Here is a 23,362-nt window from a genome sequence, read left to right on the forward strand (position 1 = left end):
GAGTTTTCTTTTAGGAAGGTTTTTAACTATAACTTAACTGTCTTTTGTAGATATAGGGCAATTCACATTATCTATTGCTTCTTGATCGAGATTTGCTAATTTTCATTTTTAAAGGAATTTGTTAATTTTATCTAAGTTGTCATGTTTACTTACATAGAAATTATAATATCTTGTTATATTTTTAGTATCTGTAGAATCTATAATAATGTCACATTGTTTATTTCTGAAATTAGTAATTTGTATTGTTTCTTTTTTTCTGAGCAGCCTGGCTAAATGGATCTTTTTCACATTTATTGATCTCCTCAAGGTGTTTTGTGTTGTTGATTTTTTTCTATTGTTTCTTCTGGAACCAACAGTATAACAAAATACCATAGACTGGTTCAAACAATGGAAGTTGATTTCTCGCAGTCGTGGGGTCAGCAAAGTCCAAGATCCAGATGGTGTCGTGTTTGGTGTATGGTTAGGGAACATGTCCTTGTTCATGAATGAATTCTTTTTCTCTGCGCCCTCACTTGGCAGAAGGGGCGAAGGAGATCTGGGGTCTGTTGTATAAGAGCACTAAGCACTAATCCCATTCATGAGGGCTTGGCTATCATGACCAACTACCTGTAAAAATCCCCCCTCCTGAACATCACACACTGGGGACTGTTGTGGGGTGGGGGGAAGGGGGAGGGACAGCATTAGGAGATATACCTAATGCTAAATGATAAGTTAATGGGTGCAGCACACCAACATGGCACATGGATACATATGTAACAAACCTGCACATTGTGCACATGTACCCTAAAACTTAAAGTATAATAATAATAATAATAAAAATCCCCCCTCCTAATACCGTCACATCTGTGATTGGCTTTCAGCATATAAATTTTGGGGAAGACAAACATTCAGACCACAGCAGATGTTTATTATTTCCTTTCCTCTGCTTGCTTTGGGTTTAATTCACTCTTCTTTTGTCTAGTTGCTTAAGGTAGAAGTCAAGGTCATTGATTTAAGACTCTTCTAATATAGACATTTGGCAGTGCTAAAAATTTGTGTTCAAGTACAGCTGTAGCTGCATTCCACAAATTCTGGTTGACAAATTTTTATTCAGTTCAGAATATTTTCTAATTTCTATTTCTATTTTCATTACCTGTTTGACCCAGGGTTATTTAGATGTGTGCTACTTAGTTTCCAAATATTTGAGTATTTCCCAGAGTTATTTTTGTTATTGGTCTTTAATCTGATTGATTTGTGGTCAGGGCACATACTTTGTATGACTTAAATCCTTCTGACTCAATCCTTTAATTGAGAGTTGTTGTATGCCCTAAAATATGGTCTATTTTGGTAAGTGTTCCTTGGGTACTTGAAAAGCATAGTGTTGTTCAAGTCTATTCTCGCTGATTTTCTGCCTTCTTGTTCTATCACTTATTGAGTAAAGGGTATTGAAACCTCAGATTACTTAGAAATTGTTTCTTTTTGTAGTTCTATCCACTTTGGTCTCATATATTGTGAGGCTAGTTTTTTATTAGGGGCATAAAGACTTAGGATTGTTATGTTTTGTTGATTAACTGAACCTTTTACTATTGTAACATGACCTTTTGTTATTTATTGCTGGATTTATTTTTTGCGATGAAATCTACTTTGGTATTAATACAGCCACTCCTGCTCAGCTGCCTTTGGCAACTGTTAGCATGTATCTTTTTCTATCCTTACAACCAATTTGTGTCTTTACATTTCAAGTGCATTTCTTATAGGCAGCCTGTAGTTGGGTCTTGCTTTCTTGCTGAGCCTGACAGTCTGTATTATAGTTGAGGTTCTTAGACAAGTGTCATTTATAATGTGATTACTGATATAGTTATGTTTGTCTAGTAGCTGTTTGATTGCTATTAGTCCCAACTGTTCTTTGTTCTCCTTCTTTTCCTGCTTTCTTTTAGATTAGTCAACTGTTTTTTATGATTCAATTTTATATATATTTTTGGGTTTATTAGAAATAACTGTTTTGCTATCTTAGTGTTTAGGATTTTTAGTATATAATTTTAACTTATCACAGTTCACCTTCAGTAATATTATACATCATAGATGGTATAAAAAATGACGATGATACATTTTCATTTTTTTCTGTCCCAGACACTTCCTTCCTGAATCTGTGGGATTATGGTTTGTATTAAGGTTAGAATATTTTTGGCCATATTTTCTTGAATTTTTTTTCTGTCTCCTTTTTTATTTGGGGAGTTACCTATTAGCTGCTTGAAAGTTTCTTGCAGTTTATCGTGTCAAATTTAGGAATTTTTCCTTTGTTATCTCTAATTTGTGTTTATTTCCATCCACTATAGTTTTTACTTCTGACAATGTAATTTGCATCTCTACAAGTTTTTTGATTTTTTTTTTAAAAACCTTCCCTGACTCCACTTATTGTCTTGAGTTTTATTTGGAGTACAGAGATTTACTTATAATCTTTCCATTCTTGCTTTTAGATTTGGGGTAATTCCTCACTCCTGAGGCAAGACCTTTCTGAATATTGATTGTCCTGTGAAGTATGTGGTATTTTGGCCTGGCTCATGGGAATGGACCATCTTCCAGTCATTGTGTGAACCCTAGACATAGTTTCTGCTAATTTTCTTTAACTGTTTTTTATTTTATTTTCCGTTGTTCTTAGGAAGTTTCCTAGCACACAAGCCCTTTTCACTACTCCACTAAATACCCAAGAGGGAATCTCTGTACATCTCCAGGATTTGTTTCCTATACTGCTTTTTTCTCTCCGGTTTTCTGTCCTGTGATCTCTATCTGCTTGGGTTTTACTAGCCTCTCAGCTTCATCACCCCAGCTCTATGTCAGATTTTCTCCCTTTGTCATGGCCTTGAACCTCTGTCAAAACTCTGTCAAAAGAGCTGGGACATTTGTAAGGCATGCTATATTTGTTTTCTGTCTTTCAGTGATCACCTACCATCTTCATTGCCTGAAGTCCACTGTGTTGAAAATCATTGTTTAATATATTTTGTCTGTTTTGTTTTTTATTCATTCAGATAAGGCAAAAAATCAGTATCTGTTACTCCATCAGAGCTAGTAACAGATTGCAGCAGAGCTTCAGCACAGCACATGCTGCAAACTGGCCAGAGTGCTTTGCTTTCCTCTTTGCTTAACTGCTTCTTTCTCATCCTTCATTTCTCAGTGTAGCATCTCTTCCTCAGGGAAATCTTCCCTGGGTGAAGTATAGATCAAATTATCTTATACAATCATATAACTATGGTTTTTTTTTTTTTTTACAGGACCTATCTGAGTTTATAACTGTCACCTTTTTATCTTTGTTCTTCACCATACTTTAAGCTAAAACAATAGCAGAGGTGTTGTCTTATCTGCAGAGCTTACTATAGTATCTTCCACCTTGTAGGCACTCAATATGTACATACTTGTTCAATGTATGAATGAATACATGTTAAAAATGCACGGTCCTTTATATCCAAAAATCTACTCATGTATTTTATCTCTACTTTGTTTTTTCCTGGTTACAGATTGTGTTCGCCTATTGAAAATTAAAAATACATTTTGTTTATGTAAAAGATCAATCGAACTTAAAGATAACCACTGTGAGCAACTTAGAGTAAAAATTCAAAAAATGAAAAATAAGGCTCGTGTACTACAAAAGCGACTATCTGAAAAAGAAGAAACAAAATTGCAGTTAGAGCATGAAGGAATTGAATTGGAAAAAGAACTCTGTAGTTTCAGGTATGACCTAGTTTTAAATAAACGTTTGAACTATTTGTTTTATATTAAAGACATATAAGGAGAAGTTTTGTAATTGCGAACTTTCCTTCTAGGATTTAACAGGGAAGAAAGCTTCTTAATCTTATGGAGTGTGAAATTATTGGATATAATATCACAAGTTCTTAATTGTGAATATTTTTCTAATAATTAAATGCGTATTCTTTTAAATCATAGTTTTAATGGCTGTACAGAATTTTACCCTTTGGAAATCTCATTATTTAATTGATGAATTGAATTTTAGGTTTTAAAAAGTTTTTGTAATAATGCTACAAGGAACATCTTTTATATACACATAGTTTTCTACATTTCTAATTATTTACTTTGGATAAATTCTTCTGGTTAAAGTATAGAAACTTTTTTAGATCTGTTTTAGATCTTTGATCGATATTTCTAAATTGTTCTTAAGAATGTTTATATTAATTTATAATTCAACCAACAGAGTATGAAACAGATATTTTTCTTTACCCAGAATAATTATTTAAAAAATTATCAGCCGGGTGCAGTGGCTCATGCCTGTAATCCCAGCACTTTGGTAGGCTGAGGTGGGCAGATCACGAGGTCAGGAGTTCAAGACCAGTCTGCCCAACATAGTGAAATGCTATCTCTACTAAAAATACAAAAAATTAGCCAGGTGTGGTGGTTGCACCTGTAATCCCAGCTACTCAGGAGGCTGAGGCAGGAGAATCACGTGAACCTGGGAGGCAGAGGTTGCAGTGAGCCGAGATTGTACCATTGCACTCCAGCCCAGTGATAGTATGAGACTCCCTCTCAAAAAAAAAAAAAAATTATCCAGTTTTATTCTTAATATGCAGGGAATAAAAAGTAAAATGGAAAGTGATTACTGATTAGCTTATTCAACATCTCTGTCTCTGCTATGTAGATAAAATTAATTCAGTTTTATGCTGAAGACATATATTATTCTTTATTGTTTAATTAAATATTAGATCTTGTGTTGTTCCAAAACAGATTTTTTTTTTTTTTTTTTTTTTGAGTCAGAGTCTGGCTCTGTCCCCCAGGCTGCCAAAACAGATTTTAAAGTTGGTTATGAAATACATACTAATCAACAGGATAGACTGAAAGTGTTACCCAAAAAACAATCTTAAAAAGTGTAGGGTAACATATTACATTCTTAACCTAGTCTTGGATTACAGTAATCTGCTGATACATGTTTCATAAAGACATCGAAAATGCTATCTTACAATGTAAATTATGTTTAGGGATACTTGAAATGAATATTTCATGAAGATGAAAATGTATTTCTAGTGAATGTATCAACTTGTTTATAAAAAGTAACTTTATGTTAATTAACTCTAAATGATTCATCCTAATTGAGGAGTAATTACGGTGTGAAGGAAAGATAATTTTTATCTTGTAACTTTACTGAATAATTTTCAACATCCTTTTTCATAATATTTGCTAGAGTTACTAGTAACAGAAACTTATGCAGGATGTTCTTTTATCAATACATTTCAACTTATGCATGTCCTTTGGATGAGATTGAGGTGAGAAATTAAAAACATGAGAACTAGAAAGAAAAATAGTATTTAAGAACATAGAAACTTTATTAGGATAATAAACCAACGTATGAATGTTTTATTTTCTAATATCAACAAAGAGAGTCAAACTCCGTAAGATATTTGAAGAGATTTATTCTGAGCCAAATATGAGTGACCGTGGCCCCCCACACAGCCCTCTGGAGGTCCTGAGAACACGTGCCCAAGGTGGTCCGGGCACAGCTTGGTTTTATTCATTTTAGAGAGGCATGAGACATCAATCAAATACATTTAAGAAATACATTGGTTTGGTTCAGAAAGTCAGGCCAACTCAAAGCTGGGGCTGCCAGGCTATAGGTAAATTTAAACATTTTCTGGTTGACAATTGGTTGAGTTTATTTGAAGAGCTGGGATTAATGGAAAGAAATGTTCAGGTTAAGATAAATGATTGTGGGGACCAAGTTTCATTGTGCAGAGGAATCTCTCAGCAGACTTCAGAGAGAGCAGGTTGTAAAATGTTTCTTGTCGGACCCAAAAGGGTGCCTGGCTCTTAGCTGATTATCCCCTGGATCTGCATAGAAAGGAAGGAAAACAAAGGGGAAAGGGGGTTCTCTATAGAATGTGGATTTTTCCCACAAGAGACTTTGCAGTCCAGTTTCAAGTCATGGCAAGGAAATATATTTTGGATTAAATATTTTCTTCCTTGTCTCATAATGTTATGCCAGAGTCAGATTGAAACGCAAGTCACAATATACAGGGTCAAATAAAACCCTTCTGATGAGAATCCATGGTTTGTAGGGCATGACTCCCTGGATCCCTTAGGTAGGAATTTGGGCAAGATAAAAAATTAGAGCTTAGTCCTCACTGATAAGATAAATTCTAAGATAAGTATATTTACAGATTTGCCATACAGCAAGAAAAAAAGAAAAGAAGAAATGTTGAAGAGTTGCACCAAAAAGTTAGGGAAAAATTAAGAATAACAGAAGAGCAATATAGGATGGAAGCTGATGTGACAAAACAAATGAAACTGGCTATCAAATCAGCAGAGGTGGAATTGAAGACAGGAGGAAATAATTCAAATCAGGTAAATTAATGTTTGGTAAAACTTCATATTTCTACTCTTATTAATATTACTTATAATATCTCTTTCATTTAATGTATATTATTTAGGCCTAAACAATCCCCAAATTTTATTTCATCTTAAAAATGAATCATGGCATTTATAGCTACAATTATTTGTAATAAATCTTGAAATACTTTATTTTAGTTCAAAGGCCTTTTGAAAACAATGCTATTCTATAATATATACTTAATGATATTGTAACTGTTTTGTTCCTAGTGACATAGTTCAGCATATTTTCCCTATTTCCTGTTAATTACATTTCAAATGTTATGGAAAAGAAATAAATGTTATCACAATAGCAAATAATCTCATGATTTTCTAAGAAGAGCTTTATAAATTTAATTTGCTTGACTTTTGGTGTCTTGAAATAAAAGACTATTTTTGTATGTATATATCTACCTCACAGAAGTTACAGATTTGGTGGAAGAGCACTAGGAGTAGAGTCAGAAAAGCTGGGAAAAATCCTGCAGCTTGCTTATATTTTTAACCTTTTGCTATAGAATTATAACTAAATGAGTTCATTGATTTGTGCATGTAAAACTGCTTAGTACAATGCCTAGACTTATCATTTATCAATAAATGTCATTCTTAAAACTGACCATAACAATATTAGAAAAGTAGAATATCTATACAATATTTTAGAAAAAGGGAACTTAAAGAATTTGGAAAATGTCATTCATCTGTCCAAATACCTGCCAAGCTAATGCTCTCACTATAGGGAGAGGTATAGTTTAGATGTTAGAGTGTAAACCCAATTTTTTAATGTGGTCATAGTTATTAATTCTTTATGCCTTGCAATTTGTTTTAATTCATTAAAAGCTTTTTTAAATCCTGAATTAAAAAAAAATTATCTAATGGTTTCTTTTTTGCTTTCATGGATTCACTGTCTTCAAATAAACTTTTGAACTTTGGGGAATTTATGCTGTATGAGGTTTGAGGTTTTGACTCAACTTCTTTTTTCCCAGTTAGATATCCAGTTATGGCAACCTCTCATTGTATAAATGTACAGGTTATTATTTAATTTCAGAAGCAATCACAATATGTTATCCTGTTGGATACTAGTTACAAGTTTTCTTTGTTTTACTTAGATTTCTGAAGCTGATGAAAAAGAAGAAGACCTGCTGCATGAAAACCGCTTGATGCAAGATGAAATTGCCAGGCTCAGGCTGGATATAGACACAATAAAAAACCAAAACCTGGAAAAGAAATACTTAAAAGACTTTGAAATTGTGAAAAGAAAGCATGAAGACCTTCAAAAGGCTGTAAAACGGAGTGAGGAAACATTAGCAAAAACAATAGGCTGTTATAGTGGACAGCTTGCTGCTCTGACAGATGAAAACACAACACTCCGTTCCAATCTGGAGAAGCAAAGAGAGAGCAGGCAAAGACTGGAAACAGAAATGCAATCATACCGTTGTAGACCAAATGCTGCCCTATGTGATCGTGATCAAAGTCACTCATCAAAAAGAGACCAAGAGCTTGCTTTCCAGGGCACAGTAGATAAATGGTGTCATTCACTGGACAATTTTAATTCTTGCGTTCTGATTCTTTCTCAGCAAATTTCTAAAGCTGAGAGTAAGTCCAGAGTCCTCAAAACTGAGCTCCATTACACAAGAGAGGCTCTGAAAGAAAAGGCTTTGGTTTTTGAACACGTGCAAAGTGAGCTAAGGCAAAAACAGAGTCTAATGAAGGACATTGAAAAAATGTACAAAAGTGGATACGATACAATGGAAAAATGCATAGAAAAGCAGGAAAGGTTTTGTCAACTAAAAAAACAAAATATGTTGCTTCAACAGCAACTGGATGATGCTCGCAACAAAGCTGACAATCGAGAAAAAGCAATACTTAACATTCAAGCCAGAGGTGATGCTAGAGTACAAAACCTTCGAGCTGAGTGCAGAAAGCGCCGTCTTTTACTAGAAGAAGACAATAAAATGTTGGTCAATGAATTGAATCATTTGAAAGAACAAGAATGCCAATATGAAAAAGAGAAAGCAGAAAGAGAAGTAAGTATCAAGAAAAATAAGTATTTTTCAAACTTCCTGAAGTAAAATTTAAAGTAATATTTGGTTACAGCTGAATGTTGGATCTAGTTGAATATAAAAAAGGATACATATGATAAATATATCTGCTATATCAGCTTAGAAACATTCCTTGTTTCCAGCAAGTCAAAGTTAGAACTGAGAGATGCTTTCCTCTGATTAAAGTCAATGTGTCACTTATAAAATTTTAAGTTATAAAATGTTAATATAGACTAATATTAATAATGTAGTCTTATACTGCTGAAATAATAATTTTAATGTATTTATGTTGCAACATTTTAAGACCATGATAAATCAGATATATGGAAATGCTCATACCTAAAATGGTATTTTGAAATTGATTCAATTAAGTGGGGTACTTTGACAGTTAATTCCAGATTTCCTAGATGAACTGAAGTGTATTCCCTATTTCATAATTACTTTTCTCCAGTAGCTTTAAGTATGTCTTAGTTGGTAAAATTTTGTTTTTCTTCATGTCAGTTTGACTTAAATCTGAAACTATTTCAATCTCAAATTATGTATAGATATGATCATTCTATTCTTTAAAGGCATCTAATTTTACTTATAATATGGGGAAAATGCAGCAAATTTTAGCCAAATCATCTTTGATTTAATCTTCCCACTGGCATTTATAATTTACTTTCAGTTTTTAAATAAAAAATTTGCTCATAATTTTTATTTCAAGGCTCAATTACTATCATTTGGATATAACTTTGTCCAGGACAAAGAGAGGCATAGCTATCTGTGATTTATTAGTTTGACACTGGATCCCCATTTTCAGACTAAGGAGGATTTCAGACTAACGAGGAGTGGCAGGATTCACGTAGAGTAGGAATGGAGTGAGTAGGGAGGAGAAATATAGCAGCTGAGTCAGGGCAGGAGGTGGAGGGCAGGTTACTTAGAGCATCTAAGGCCACTGGAATTTTACTTTTCTTCTGAGATAGACGTCTATTGGAAGGATTTAAGCAGATGATTTAATGTGAGGAACTCTGAGGTTGATTTGAGTTTCTAATAAAAAAAAAGAGGGAAATCATTCCACAATGTGTAATTTCCTACCATCAGTCTCACCCACATACTCATTTCTTTTTGAGACTTCAGAAGGTTTTTAAGCATTGCAGATTGATCAGGGGAGGAATGACTAGTGGGCTGAATATGTTGTGTGAATAACAATACCAGTTTGGCAGGAAGATAACACCTTCTGTATCCTTAACTGGATTCAGTAATACACAGGGATGTGTACGCATGAGGAAAAGAAGGTGAATCGGTCTGTGTGGTGATATTTTTCAAAGTGTATGCTTTAGAGTTAAATGTTATTAATGGTTTAATAATAAGGTGATTTGTAAAATCAGTAACAAAAATAACGTCTTATCAGGTAGCTGTGAGACAGCTTCAACAAAAACGAGATGATATCTTAAACAAACAGTCAGCAACAGAAGCTTTGCTGGATGCTTCATCGCGTCACTGCATCTATTTAGAAAATGAGATGCAGGATTCAAGGAAGAAATTAGGCCAGATGAGAACTCAAGTATGTATGATGTATGAAACTTTGCACGCCAACAACTGTTAATCTGTAGCTAGTTAACTAATATAAAGTGTTTTGGGGTACTAATTTTAGTGGATGGCTTTCTTTTGTATTTTTGTTATAATTAATTTTATTAAAATTTTATAGTGGATGGCTTTCTTTTGTATTTTCCTTATTAATTTTATTAAAATTTTATTATAACACACCTATATCTTAATCTCTGGCTTTCATTCTGCCATTTTCTATACATATATTTTTTTCTTAAATATTTAACCTTAGGAAAGTTGACAGTTATGCATCCTTTCTCACAGAAGTTGAGAGAGTTTTTTTTCCTGTTAAACAGTCTATTTTTAATGATTTCTCTATTGGCATGGTGAGGCAAGCTAGATTAATTCAGAGGATAATGTCTAATGGAATGTTTCAGAAAATTATCTTATTTTTAGTCTCTACTTTTCTGAATGTATAAAGATTCTGTGTATACTTATTTCATAGATTTCAGGTTAACTTGTTCAGAAAGGCCATTTTACTGAATAAATTTTTATTTCGATGAAAATCCTTACTCTCTTTCTATTGGGCTCAGAGAGCACACTCTGTCTCTATATGAATATGGACAGTTAGCATTTGCCACCATGTATCTATTTTCTCTTATTTATAGAAAAAGCTAAACTAAAAAGGGGGTTATAGAAGATCAGCAAAGGATGGATTTGAGATGTTTGGGTTGGTTAAGTGGGCATTTAGACAACAAGGCTTCTCCTTTGGCATGTTTAATGGACATCTTTGCAGTTTAAGATGATGCTTTTAAATTACTTCTCTCCTAATGATGACTTGAGTCCTGCTATTCAATGGGAGAGTCAATAAGATCCTGTAGGATCTTATTTGGAACTGACTTTGTCCATTTTAATTTTGTTCCTGCTTGTTTTTAAATTTTCTTGTTGTTTCCCTAGAAAGGAAAGATGACGCTTAGTTTTAAATATTTAAAAATGTGCAAGCTGCTTTGCTATAATAAAACTAAATGCATACATACAAAAAATAAAATTATAGTTGATGTGGTAGTGTTTGGAATTCAAAATATAAATGCTTAGCATGAGGTAAGCCTTTATCTTTCCACATTTTACCAGTTTGTGAGTTTGAGTATTTAACTGATAAAATGTAATTCAAAAGCAAGAAAAATGTTGTGTTTTAGTCCTAGATCAGGGGTCCGTGAGCTTTTCTGTAAAGGATCAGATAGTATTATTTAAGGCTTTGTGAGCCATACGATCCTTGTTGCAATAACTCAGCCCTGCTGTTATAGCACAAAAGTAGCCATGAACAATATGCAGATTGAAGGGGTATAGCAGTGTCCCACTAAAATTAATTACAAAAAACAGGTAATGAGATGATTTCTCCTAGATTATGACCTTTTTTAAATAAAAAAAGATTGTGATAGTCTAAAATATTTTATATATATTTTGTTGATTCATTCATCTACTGGTGAACATTTAGGTCATTTCCAAATGTAATTTTTTTTAATTCTTTGTTTTAGTTTGAAGAAATACGGGATCAACTTATAGCTACTATAAGATGTACTGAGGAGATGGAAGGCGACGCACAAAAGTAAAATTTGAAGCAGCACACAAAATAACTTGAGTATTTATAAAGCAAAAGAGCACTATAGTATGAAAATTGTATCAGTTATGATAATAAGTATGTCTTTGTGAAGCCAAAAAAGTTTCATCTGTAAGCTATATTGAAATACATCATTTTTCTACATTATTCCTAAATTTTGCGTATTATCAACAAAACACAGGTAGAAAAATGACACAGTAGCCCGATCATCTACTTTTGCTATCGCTAAGAATTTGTGTAATTATACCTTCAGAAGTTTGTTTAGAATTTACATGATTTAAAAAAAATGATGTGTGAGAGTAATTATTTTAAAATGCACATTTTAGGCTTGAAGTAGAAAATGCCATGATGAGAAAAACTATTAAAAAAACAGGATGACCAAATTGAGCGGCTTGAGAAAATCCTGCAGCATTTAAGTTTGGTAAGCTGATCTCTTAATTTCTGTCATACTGAAAAGGAATTTTATTTTTCCAGTAGGACGGGTTAAATATCCTTTGTCCAAAATGCTTGGGACCAAAAGTAGATTTTTTTTCAGATTTTGGAATATTTGTATATACCTAATGAAATATCTTGGGGATGGTACCTGAGTGTAAACATGAAATTAATTTATGTTTCATATATACCTTATGCACATAGCCTGAAGGTAATTCTCTACAATGTTTTACAGTAATTTTTTGCAGATAACAAAGTTTTTACTGTTTTCACCAGAGCCTGTCACATGAGGTCAGGTGTGGAACGTTGCAGTTGTGGTGTCATGTCCGTGCTCAAAAAGTTTCAGATTGTAGAGCATTTTGGATTTCAGATTTTTAGATTAGGGATGATCAATCTACAGTACAGATGCTCCTTGACTTACAGTGGGTTTACATGATAATGTCTCTTGGTTGACTGAAACATTATAAGTAATATTGAATTTATTTCAGATGCGGCAGGTGTTCAAGAGCTAGATGAAGGTATGTTGCCAAAATTTATGAATTAAATTCAAATCATTGATTTCTGAAATAAACTCTAAGTAGTGAACGGTATTCCTCTCAATTGCTTGGTTAATAAATGCTACATTAAATATTTTTTCTTACATCTAGTGAAAGATGTGAAAACATAAACATTCATAGTGAAGAGTATACTTATGCTTTGTTAATTCATCATGTTCCATAGCTTTAAAAAAATCACAAGAAGTCTGTGTATCCCTTTTTTTCTGGCCCTCCACTGTTCTTCTGCCACCCCTATAGAACTGTCAGCCTGCACACTGAAACTGTTCTCAGAAAACAAAGGCATCATCAACTTCTCAAGGTTAAGGTAGTGATTTAAGGCTAACAGACCCCACACTCATGTGATAATAATTAGTTAAGCAACTACAGGTCACAAGCAGTCACTTGACCAGTGACATTTTAAATCTCTAGTCATTGACTTTGTCATTGGTTTACTTTTGCCCCTGGGAAAAGTTGAAAATTCCTTAGCATGGAATCAAAACTCTCACATCAGTGTGGTTCTTGTCAGGTTATTCAGCCTTATCTTTCACCACTTACCATACTCTGCCCCTTTGTTCTAGCATCCAGCCAAACTAGACTACATGGAGCTCCACAGTGATCGTCTTCACCTCCAGCTCTTTGCATTTACTTCTTCCCTCTATCCTACGTGTGTTTTCCTTCCCCTTCAGATATCAACCTATGAATTGCCTCTACCAAAAAGCCTACAATATTGACACAAACCTGAGCTAGTATCCCGTCTATGTCTTCCAATAAGTGCTCTCTTATGCCTGTCATTGTATGTATGACTCTGTATGGGAATTGCCTCTTTGTTTTTTCAGATTATAGCATACAGTTGTTGAGGGGTGGACCGTATCTTTATCTTGTTATTCCAGTGCTTGTCCTAGTACCTTAGCACATGGTTGCTGAATACATGAATGAAGAGTGAGAAACCAGAAGCTCTGATACCTAACTGCCATGATAATGAATTCAGTGTGCAACTATGGGCAAATTATATTTAATAGTAATTGCATATTGTACATATTTTTCATTCTTATTAACACTGATAAACTTTTCAACTTATACTGACTTTCTCTTAGCTAACTGTGAAATCATTTAGATAAAGAATATAATTCTTTTTCATTCTAACTTCTGAATTTAAATCTGAATCCTCTATAGCAGGGGTCTCCAACCCCCAGGCCACAGACAGGTCCATGACCTCTTAGGAACCAGGCTGCACAGCAGGAGGTGAGTGGCAGGCAAGCGAGTGAAGCTTCATCTGTATTTCCAGCCACTCCCCGTTGCTCACATTATCACCTGAGCTCTGCCTCCTGTCAGATCAGCAAAGGCATTAGATTCTCATAGGCGTGAAAATCCTATTGTGAACTGCACGTTCAAGGGATCTAGGTCACATGCTCCTTATGAGACTCTAATGCCTGATGATGTGTCACTGTCTCCTATCTCTTCACGATGGGATCATCTAGTTACAGAAAAACAAGCTCAGGACTCCCATTGATTCTACATTATGATGAGTTGTGTAATTATTTCATTATGTATTACAATATAGTAATAATAAAAATAAAGTGCACAATAGATGTAATACGCTTGAATCATCATCCTGAAACCATCCCCAAACCCCCATCTGTGGAAAAATTATCTTTCACAAAACTGGTGCCTGGTGCCAAAAAGGCTGGGGACTGCTGCTCTACAGCTTCTGCACTAGAATCTACTAATGAGTAAAATCTAAATCAATAACTAGTTTTAAAAGCATAACAAGAATATGTGCTGGCTGGCTGCAGTGGCTCATGCCTGTATTCTCAGCACTTTGGGAGGCCAGTGCGGGTGGATCACTTGAGGTCAGGAGTTCAAGACCAGCCTGGCCAATATGGTGAAATCCTGTCTCTACTAAAAATACAAAAATTAGCTGGGTGTGGTGGTGCATGCCTGTAGTCTCAGCTACTCGGGAGGCTGAGGTGGGAGAATCACTTGAACCCGGGAGGCAGAGGTTTCAGTGAGCCAAGATCGTGCCACTGCACTCCATCCACCCTGAGCGACAGAGTGACTCCATCTCAAACGCAAAACAAAACAGAATACGTGCTGACAAAAAAATCTAAAAGATAATAAAATTGTATTACTAGGCTGTTGACATGATATTTTGTTTCCCATTAAATGTGTGACATGCAAAGATGTTTATTAAATGAAAATATTTTTGTATCTTTTATGTCTGATGAAAATTTATATCGTGTTTTAAATGATGTTTCTTGGCCTCTTTAACTTTTTATTTTTCTATTATTATTTTTTTTGAGATGGAGTCTGGCTCTGTCGCCCAGGCTGGAGTGCAGTGGCGCGATCTTGGCTCACTGCAAGCTCCGCCTTCTGGGTTCATGCAATTCTCCTGCCTCAGCCTCCTGAGTAGCTGCGACTACAGGCATCTGGCTAGTTTTTTTTGTATTTTTAGTAGAGATGGGGTTTCTTCGTGTTAGCCAGGATGGTCTCCATCTCCTGACCTTGTGATCTGCTCGCCTTGGCCACCCAAAGTGCTGAGATTACAGGCGTGAGCCACTGCACCGAGCCTGAAAATCTTATTACCTAAATAACTTCCCACTCCACTGACACCCACAATCTTTCTATAATCCACATTCTCTCCTGAGACAAGAGCTTGGGAAGTTCTGTCTTGCTGAGGGAACTTTATATTGTTCAGGAATTCTTTAATAAGGTTTTACACAGTTTGGGAAACCAGGGAAAAGCAGATTTGTCACTGCTTTGCTTAGGAGCACTGACTCACATGCCTTGGAAGAATTTAGTAAACCTTCAATAGATGGCCTAAGATACGAATGGGCCATCTCATTAAGCTACACAGTTATTTATAAATGAAAGTATAATCTAGAACTTACATGTCAAAGTCTTCCACTACAAAGATGGCAAATATTTGTCTAAAACTGCAATGTTTGTCCCAGTTGACAAAATTCTAATCAAGTCCCTGCCCTTCTCATTCTGTTTTTCCCTTTTAAACTCTTTTTTTACACTTTAATTTTTCATTTGACAAATGCATATTTCCTCTTTATACCATGCTTCCAAGTGTCACTCTGATATATACCTTCAATGATCAGACACAGGATTGTGGAGTTTGTTGTGGACACTCATCCCACGAATAAGGAGACTCAGATAACCTGAACAGAAGGCTCTAGAGAAGAAAGGAAACTTTCTTTTCCTTCCATACAGAGCTTCCCCCCATTATTTCAGTGTACACAAACCAACATCAGTTCTTTAACACAAAAATAAAAATACTCAAGATCAAGCAATTGTGAGGGGAATCGTCTTTCCAGAAGTCAATTCTTCCAGCGGCTACCTTCAGCATATACTACGTGAATGAAAAGAAGTTGGTAATGAGTAAAACTTTCCCACCTCATTCCATCTCTGTCTACCCATTGACAACACCTTCGGTCTTCTCACAAATATTGAGTAGAAACACTGCCAACTCTTCACCTTTATCTGTCTCATTCCCAGAGCCAGGAGAAGATGTGACTTATTTGGTGGATGGGGAATCTTATCCATTGGTCCCATCAAATCCATTGGTCCACGTTTGCCTATTAGTAAGGCAAACTTACTCAGTGATCAATGAGTACATCTAGTCTCTCTTTCTCCTCTGGATTCTGAACAGGAGAAGTGGAAGGCAGGCGAAGACCCTCCCTACACTGGGTGGGTAACTGTTCTTCAGATGAACTTTTTTTTGTTCAGGTTCTAAAGTCAAGGCTAGGGGAAAATATTAGAAGTCTTTTTTGGTCAACATTAAGCCATAGTTTCTAAATCAGCTTTACAAGGAATAATGTATTTGGATATTGATCTGACCTCTTGTTTTTATTTCTAAGTTGGTTTGGCACTGAAAAGGGAGAGGTTTGTTATCAGTCCACACCCCTAATGCCCTGACACCCATGAATCCATTTTAGTGGAATCCAGATCTGTAAGAAACAGATATAAAATATTTGTTCCTATCCAATTGTGATTACTATATTTCCAACTATGTTGCTGTCTGTAAGTAGAGTCTGCATGCATGTTTCTGGTTCATATATGCCTAGGATTCCAGAGCATTACATTTCCTTCAAAATGTAGATCCCAAGAATGCCAGAGAGGGTCAGGCAGAGGATAGAACAGACAGTGATTTTCAGATACTGCAGTAGGAAGGTGGATCCACCTCGTGGCTGGTACTTGTAACCATGAAGTGTGGGAAAGTAATGACCAGATTGAGTAAATGACCAGAAATTCAAAACTAAGCCACAACAAATTTGTCTATTTCTGTTTTTGTTGACTGCTATCAGGGTTACATCAAAAACAGTATTGCTGAGACCAGTGTTGTGGAGCTTTAACTCTATGTTTTCTTCTAGTAATTTTACAGTTCAGGCCTTCTATTTAAATCTTCATTTGGAGTTGATATTAGTATGTGGTGTAAGTTAAGGGACTAACTTTATTGTTCCTGTGGATGGATATTCAGTTTTCTCAACACCATTTGTAGAACAGACTATCCTTTAACCATTGTATGTCCTTGGCACCTTTGTCAAAAATAAGTTGACTGTGTGTGGGTTTATTTCTGGGTTTTCCATTTTGTTTAGCCAATTTGTCCATTTATATGCCACTACCATGCTATTTGGATTACAATTGTTTTACAATATGTAATAAAATTAGGTAGCATGCTGTCTCTAGCTTTGTTCTTTTTGCTCAAGATTATTTTGTCTATTTTAGGTCTGTTCAATACAAATGTCAAGATTTTTTTTCCATTTCTGTAAAAGAATGGCGTTGGAATTTTGATAGTGATTGCATCAAATATGTTGCTTTTGGTATTTTGTTCATTTTCACAATATTAATTCATCCCATCCACAAGCATGAATTTTTTTTTCATTTACTTGTGTTTTTAAATGTTTGTTCATTGGTGTTTTATAGTTTTTCATATACAGGACTTTTAATTTTTTGCTTAAATTTACACCTAAGTATTTAATTTGTGTTGCTATTGTACTTGGGATTTTTTTTTAATTTCTTCAGGTAGTTTGTTATTTGTATACAGAAACACTTCTGATCTTTGTTAGTTTATTTTATATCCTGAAACCTTATTGAATTCATGCATCAGTTCTAACAGTTTTTGGTGGAATATTTAGGGTTTTCTGTATACAGGATCATGTTGTCTGCAATTAGAGATAATTTCGCTTGTTTTTTTTCTGAGTAGGATGCTTTTATTTTCTTTTCTTGTCTAATTGTTCTGCCTAGGAATTCCACTGCTAACGATGAAAAGAAGTGGTGAGAGTGGTCATCATTGTCTTGTCCCTGAACATGGAGAAAAGCTTTCAACTTTTCACTGTTGAGAATAAGGTTAGCTAAGAGCTTGTCATACATGGTTCTTTTTTGTGTTGAGATACATTTTCTCTACACTTAATTTGTTGAGAGCTTTCATCATGAAAGGGTTTTAAATTTTGTCATGTGCTTTTTCTGCATGTATTGAGAGAATCATATGATTTTTGTCTTTGACTTTGTTCATGCATTTTATCACATGTATTCATATGCATATGTTGAAGCCACCTAGCATCCAAAAGATAAATCCCACTTGATCATGGTGAATGATTCCATTCATATATTCTTAAATTTGGTTTCTAATATTTTGTTGAAGATTTTTGCATCAGGGTTCATTACTGACATTGGCCTAGTATTTTCGTCTCTTGTAGTGTCCTCGTCTGTCTTTGGTATCAGAATGATGGTAGCCTAATAAAATGAGTTTGGAAGTATTTCCTCTATTTCACTTTTTTGAAAGAGTTTGAGAATAATTAGTATTAGTTCTTTAAAGGTTTGTCAGAATTTAGCAGTGAAGCCTTCTGGTCCTATGCTTTTCTTTCATGGAAGGCTTTTAATTTCTGCTTCAGGCTGGGCGTGGTGGCTCACACCTGTAATCCTAGCACTTTGGGAGGCTGAGGCAGGTGGATTGCCTGAGGTCTGGAGTTCGAGACCAGCCTGGCCGACATAGTGAAACCCTGTCTCTACTAAAAATACAAAAAATCAGCTGGGCGTGGTGGTGGGTGCCTGTAATCCCAGCTACTTGGGAGGCTGAGGTAGGAGAATTGCTTGAACCTGGGAGGCAGAGGCTGCAGTTAGCCAAGATTGTGCCATTGCATTCCACCCTGGGCAACAAAAGCGAAACTACGCTTCAAAAAAAAAAAATTCTGCTTCAATTTCTTTATTAAATAATAAAGAAAAATAGTCCATTCAGATTTTCTGTTTCTTCTTGATTCAGTCTTAGTAAGTTGTATATTTGTGGAAATGTTTTTATTTCTTCTGTGTTATCCGAGTTGTTGGCATACAAATGTTCATTATGTGAACAATTGTAATCCTTTGTATTTTAGAGTTAAAACTTGTAATTTCTCCTATTTCATTTCTGATCTTATTTGTTGGAATAGTCTTTTTTCTAGTTAGTCTAGATACAGATTGGTTGATTTTGTTTATCGCCTTAAAAAAATTCAGTATTAATTCTTTCCGTTGGGTTTCTCATATCTATTTTCTTTATTTCCACTTTAATATTTGCTATTTTCTTATTTCTGCTAGTTCTTGGCTTTGTTTCTCATCTAGTTCATTGAGGTATAATGATTGATTTAACTGCATTCTATAAGTTTTGGTATGTTGTGTTTTCACTTTTGTGTGTCTTAAAATATGTTTTTTATTTTTTCTGTAACTCATGGGCCATTTATGAATATGTTAAATTTTGCCATTTTATGTATTTTTCAAGATTTCTTCTGTTACTGATTTCTAGCTTTATGCCCTTGGGACCCAAAAATTTTCTTTCTATAATTCAATTCTCTAATATTTGTTAAGATCTGTTTTGTGGCCTAACATATGATATATACTGGAGAATGGTCCACCCACATTTCAGAAGAACATGCACACTTCTGCTGTTGGATAGGATGTTCTGGGTGTGTCTGTTAGATCCAGTTGCTCCAAAGTGTAATTCAAATATAATGTTTCTTAATTTATTGTCTTTCTAAATGATCTTTTCATTGTTGAAATTGGGGTATTGAGGTCTCCTACTATTATAGTATTGCAGTATATTTTTCTCATCAGATTATTTAATAATTGCTTTATGAATTTAGGTCTTCTGACCTTGAGTGCATATATATTTACAAGTATTATGTATGTCTTCATAATGAATTAACTCCCTTATCATTATGCAGTGAACCCTATCTCTTTTATAGGTTTTGACTTAGTTTACTTCTTTTGATAATAAGTATAGCTCCCCCTGCTCTATTTTAGTTTCCATTTGCATGGAATATCTTTTTTCATCTTTTCAATTTCAGCCTATATATGTCTTGACTAGTAAAGTGGGTCTCTTGTAGGCAGCACATGATTGAATCTTGTTTTTTATTCTATCCATTGAGATGTTCTATGTCCTTTTATTTGACAATGTAATGCACTTACTATCAAGGTAATTATTTATAGGGAAGGACTTGCTACTGCCACTTTGTAATTTTTTTTCTGATTGTTTTATAAGTTCTTTGCTCCCTTTTCCTCTCTTGCTGAACTCCTTTATAGTTTGATGGCTTTCTGTAGTGGTATGCTTTAAAATTTTGGATAAATTGCAAAATAAACTTTTTTATTTTGTGCAGTTACTATAGGTTTTGTTTTGTGGTTATCATGAAACTTACATAAAATATCATATTCTTATAACAAGCTACTCTAACAACTTCTGATAACAACTTCTCTTTAATTGCATCCAAGAGTCTACATTTTCATTCTCTCTCCCATACAATTGTACAATTTTATGTCAAAATTTATACTTTTATTTCATATTTATATACCTTAACAATTCATTGTAGCTACAGTTATTTTCAGTAGCTTTGTCCGCTAACCCTACTAATAGGGATAAAATTGTTTTACAAACCACCCTTAGAATATTAGAGCATTTTGAGCATGACTGTGTATTACTGATAGCATTGAAGGTTTTTATTTTTATATGTTTTTTTCTTACTATTTAGGCTTTTATTTCAATGTAAGGCTCTTCCTTTAGTAATTCTGATCAATCAGGGATATTGATTATAAACTTTTTTAGTTTTTTTTGTATAGAAAGGTTTTTATATCTCCCTCTCCCTCATTTCTACAGGACAGCTTTGCTAGGCACAGCATTTTTTTTTCAAGATGGAGTCTTGCTCTGTCACCCAGGTTGGAGTGCAGTGGTGTGAGCTCGCCTCCCTGGTTCAAGCTTGCTCACTGCAATCTCCGCCTGCCAGGTTCAAGCAATTCTCCTGCCTCAGCCTCCCAAGTAGTTGGGATTACAGGCCCATGCCACCATGCCCAGCTAATTTTTGTATTTTTAGTAGAGATGGGATTTCATCATGTTGCCCAGGCTGGTCTTGAACTCCTGACCTCCTGATCCACCTGCCTCGACCTCCCAAAGTGCTGGGATTACAGGTATGAGCCACTTCACCCGGCCGGGCACAGTATTGTTGATTGGCATTTTTGTTTGTTTGCTTTAGCATTTTGAATATATCATCCCTCTCTCGTGGACTGTAGGGTTTTCTGCAGAGAAATCCACTGAAAACCATATTGAAGCTCCCCTGAATGTGATATATTTCTTGTTTTTTTGCTGTTTTCAGTATTCTTTGTTTTTCATTTTTAATAACTTCATTGTGATGTGTGTTGACAAACTCCTCTTGGATTGAAATGGATTCATGACCTCTGCAGTTTTCATACCTCGATGTTGTCATCATTCTTCATGTTTGGGAAATTTTTAGTTATTATTTCATTAAATATGCTTTCTAGGCCTTTTTCTTTTTCTTCTCCTTCAGAAACTGATATTATATGAAAGTTGGGTTGTTTGATTGAGTCCCATAATTGCCATATGCATTTGTTACTCTTTTTTTGTTGTTGTTGTTTTTCCCCGATGGAATCATTTCAAATGTTTTTTCTTTAAGCTCACTGATTCTTTTTTTCTGCCAATAAAATCAGCTGCTGAAGCATTGTATGAAATTTTTAGTTTGTTGTATTCTCTGTATCTAGAATTTCTATTTGTTTTTGTTATAATATCTATTTCTACTTCAGAACTATCATTCTGTGAATGAGTTGTTTCCCAAATTTATTTTAGTATGTTATCCATATTTTCTTGTACAGGCATACTTCAGGGATATTGCAGGTATGGTTCCAGGCAACCATAGAACTTGAATTTTTGGTTTTACACTGCATATAAAAGTTTTTTATACTATACCATAGTCTATAAAGTGTGCAATAACCTAATGTCTACAATTACATACTTTAAAAACTACTTTATTGCTAAAAATGCAAATGATCATCTGAGCCTTCGGTGAATTTTAATTTTTGCTGATAAAGAGTCTTTCGTCTGTGTTGATGGCTGCTGAGTGATTAAGTGGTGGTTGCTGCAGACTGAGGTGGCTGTGGCAATTTCTTAAAATAAGACAACAGTAAAGTTTGCTGCATCAATTGATTCCTTTGATGAAAGATTTATCTGTAGTGTGCCATGCTGTTGGATAGCATTTTACCTCACAGTAGAACACTTTTCAAAATGAGAGTCGATCCTATCTAATGCTGCCACTGCTTTATCAAGTCAGTTTGTATAATAAGATAGGTTTTTTGTTTTTTTTTTGTCATTTCAACAGTGTTTACAGTATCTTCACTAGGAATAGATTCCATCTCAGATGGATGGGCTATAAGAAACAACTTTTAGTACATTCAAGTTTGATCACAAAACTGCAGAAATTCAGTCACAGGCTCAGGCTCCAATTTTACTTTTAGTTCTCTCGCTAGTTCCACCACACTCACAGTTACTTCTTCCACTGAAGTCTTGAAACCTTCCAAGCTATCTATGAGGGCTGAAATCAACTTCTTCCAAACTTCATATTTTGACCTCCTCCAAGGAATCACAAATATCTTTAATTTCATCTAGAATAGTGATTGCTTTCTAAAAAAAATCCAGATGATTTTTAATTTGCCTTGTGCAGATACACAGAAGAATCATTGTCTATGGCAGCTAGAGGCTTACAAAATGTATTCTTAAATAATAAAATGTCCTTGATCCATGGGCTTCAGAATGAATATTGTGTTAGCAGGCATGAAAACAACATTAATCTATTTGTACAACTCCATCAGAGCTCTTGGGTTATAAGTGCATTGTCAACGAGCAGTGATATTTTAAAAGATACACACACACACACACACACACACATATACATGTATACACACACACGTATACAAAACACACACATGTTTTCTGGACAATAGGTCTCAACAGTGTGCTTAAGATATTTGGTAAACCATACTGTAAACAGATGTGTTTTCATCCAGGCTTTGTTGTTTCATATATAGAGTATAGGTAGCATAGGTTTAGAAGAACTTAAAAATGTAGCAGAATGGTAAATGAGTACTGCCTTTAATGTTTTAATGTAACCAGCTGCATTAGCCAATACCTACAGAGTCAGCCTGTCCTCTGAAGATTAGAAGCCAGGCATTGACTTCTCCTCTATAGCTGTGAAACTTTTAGGTATCCTCTTCTTCCAGTATAATGCTGTTTTGTCTACATTGAAAATCTGTTATTTAGCATAACTGCCCTCACCAATGATCTTAGCTAGATCTTCTAGATAACTTGCTGTGGCTTCTCTATCAGCACTGGCTGCTTCACCCTGCACTTTTATGTTATGAAGAGTCTTTTCTTAAACCTCATGAACCAACCTCTGCTAACTTTAAACTTGTCTTCTGCAGCCTCCTCACCTGTCTCAGATTTCATAGAATTAAAGAATGTTAGGGCTTACCTCTGGATTCAGCTTTGACTTAATGAAATGTTGTGGCTCATTTGATTTTCTGTTCAGACCACTAAAACTTTCTTCACATCAGCA

The 23,362-nt window shown here is 34.7% G+C and overlaps 1 protein-coding gene across 1 annotated transcript in view; it reads left to right on the forward strand.

Annotated features, from left to right (window-relative positions):
- The window catches only part of LOC129461778 (ankyrin repeat domain-containing protein 36B-like), a 107,551-nt gene that overhangs the window by 78,872 nt on the left and 5,317 nt on the right, over window positions 1-23,362 (forward strand). Inside the window, 9 exon segments of the mRNA XM_063616643.1 lie at window positions 3,492-3,705; window positions 6,138-6,321; window positions 7,449-8,366; window positions 9,775-9,927; window positions 11,447-11,517; window positions 11,856-11,883; window positions 11,885-11,950; window positions 12,450-12,479; window positions 17,748-17,849. Coding sequence (XP_063472713.1) covers window positions 3,492-3,705; window positions 6,138-6,321; window positions 7,449-8,366; window positions 9,775-9,927; window positions 11,447-11,517; window positions 11,856-11,883; window positions 11,885-11,950; window positions 12,450-12,473 — 1,658 coding nt within the window. The 3' untranslated portion in view covers window positions 12,474-12,479; window positions 17,748-17,849.

The sequence above is a fragment of the Symphalangus syndactylus genome, chromosome 14 (assembly GCF_028878055.3).
Source record: "Symphalangus syndactylus isolate Jambi chromosome 14, NHGRI_mSymSyn1-v2.1_pri, whole genome shotgun sequence".
Classification (NCBI taxonomy): domain Eukaryota; kingdom Metazoa; phylum Chordata; class Mammalia; order Primates; family Hylobatidae; genus Symphalangus; species Symphalangus syndactylus.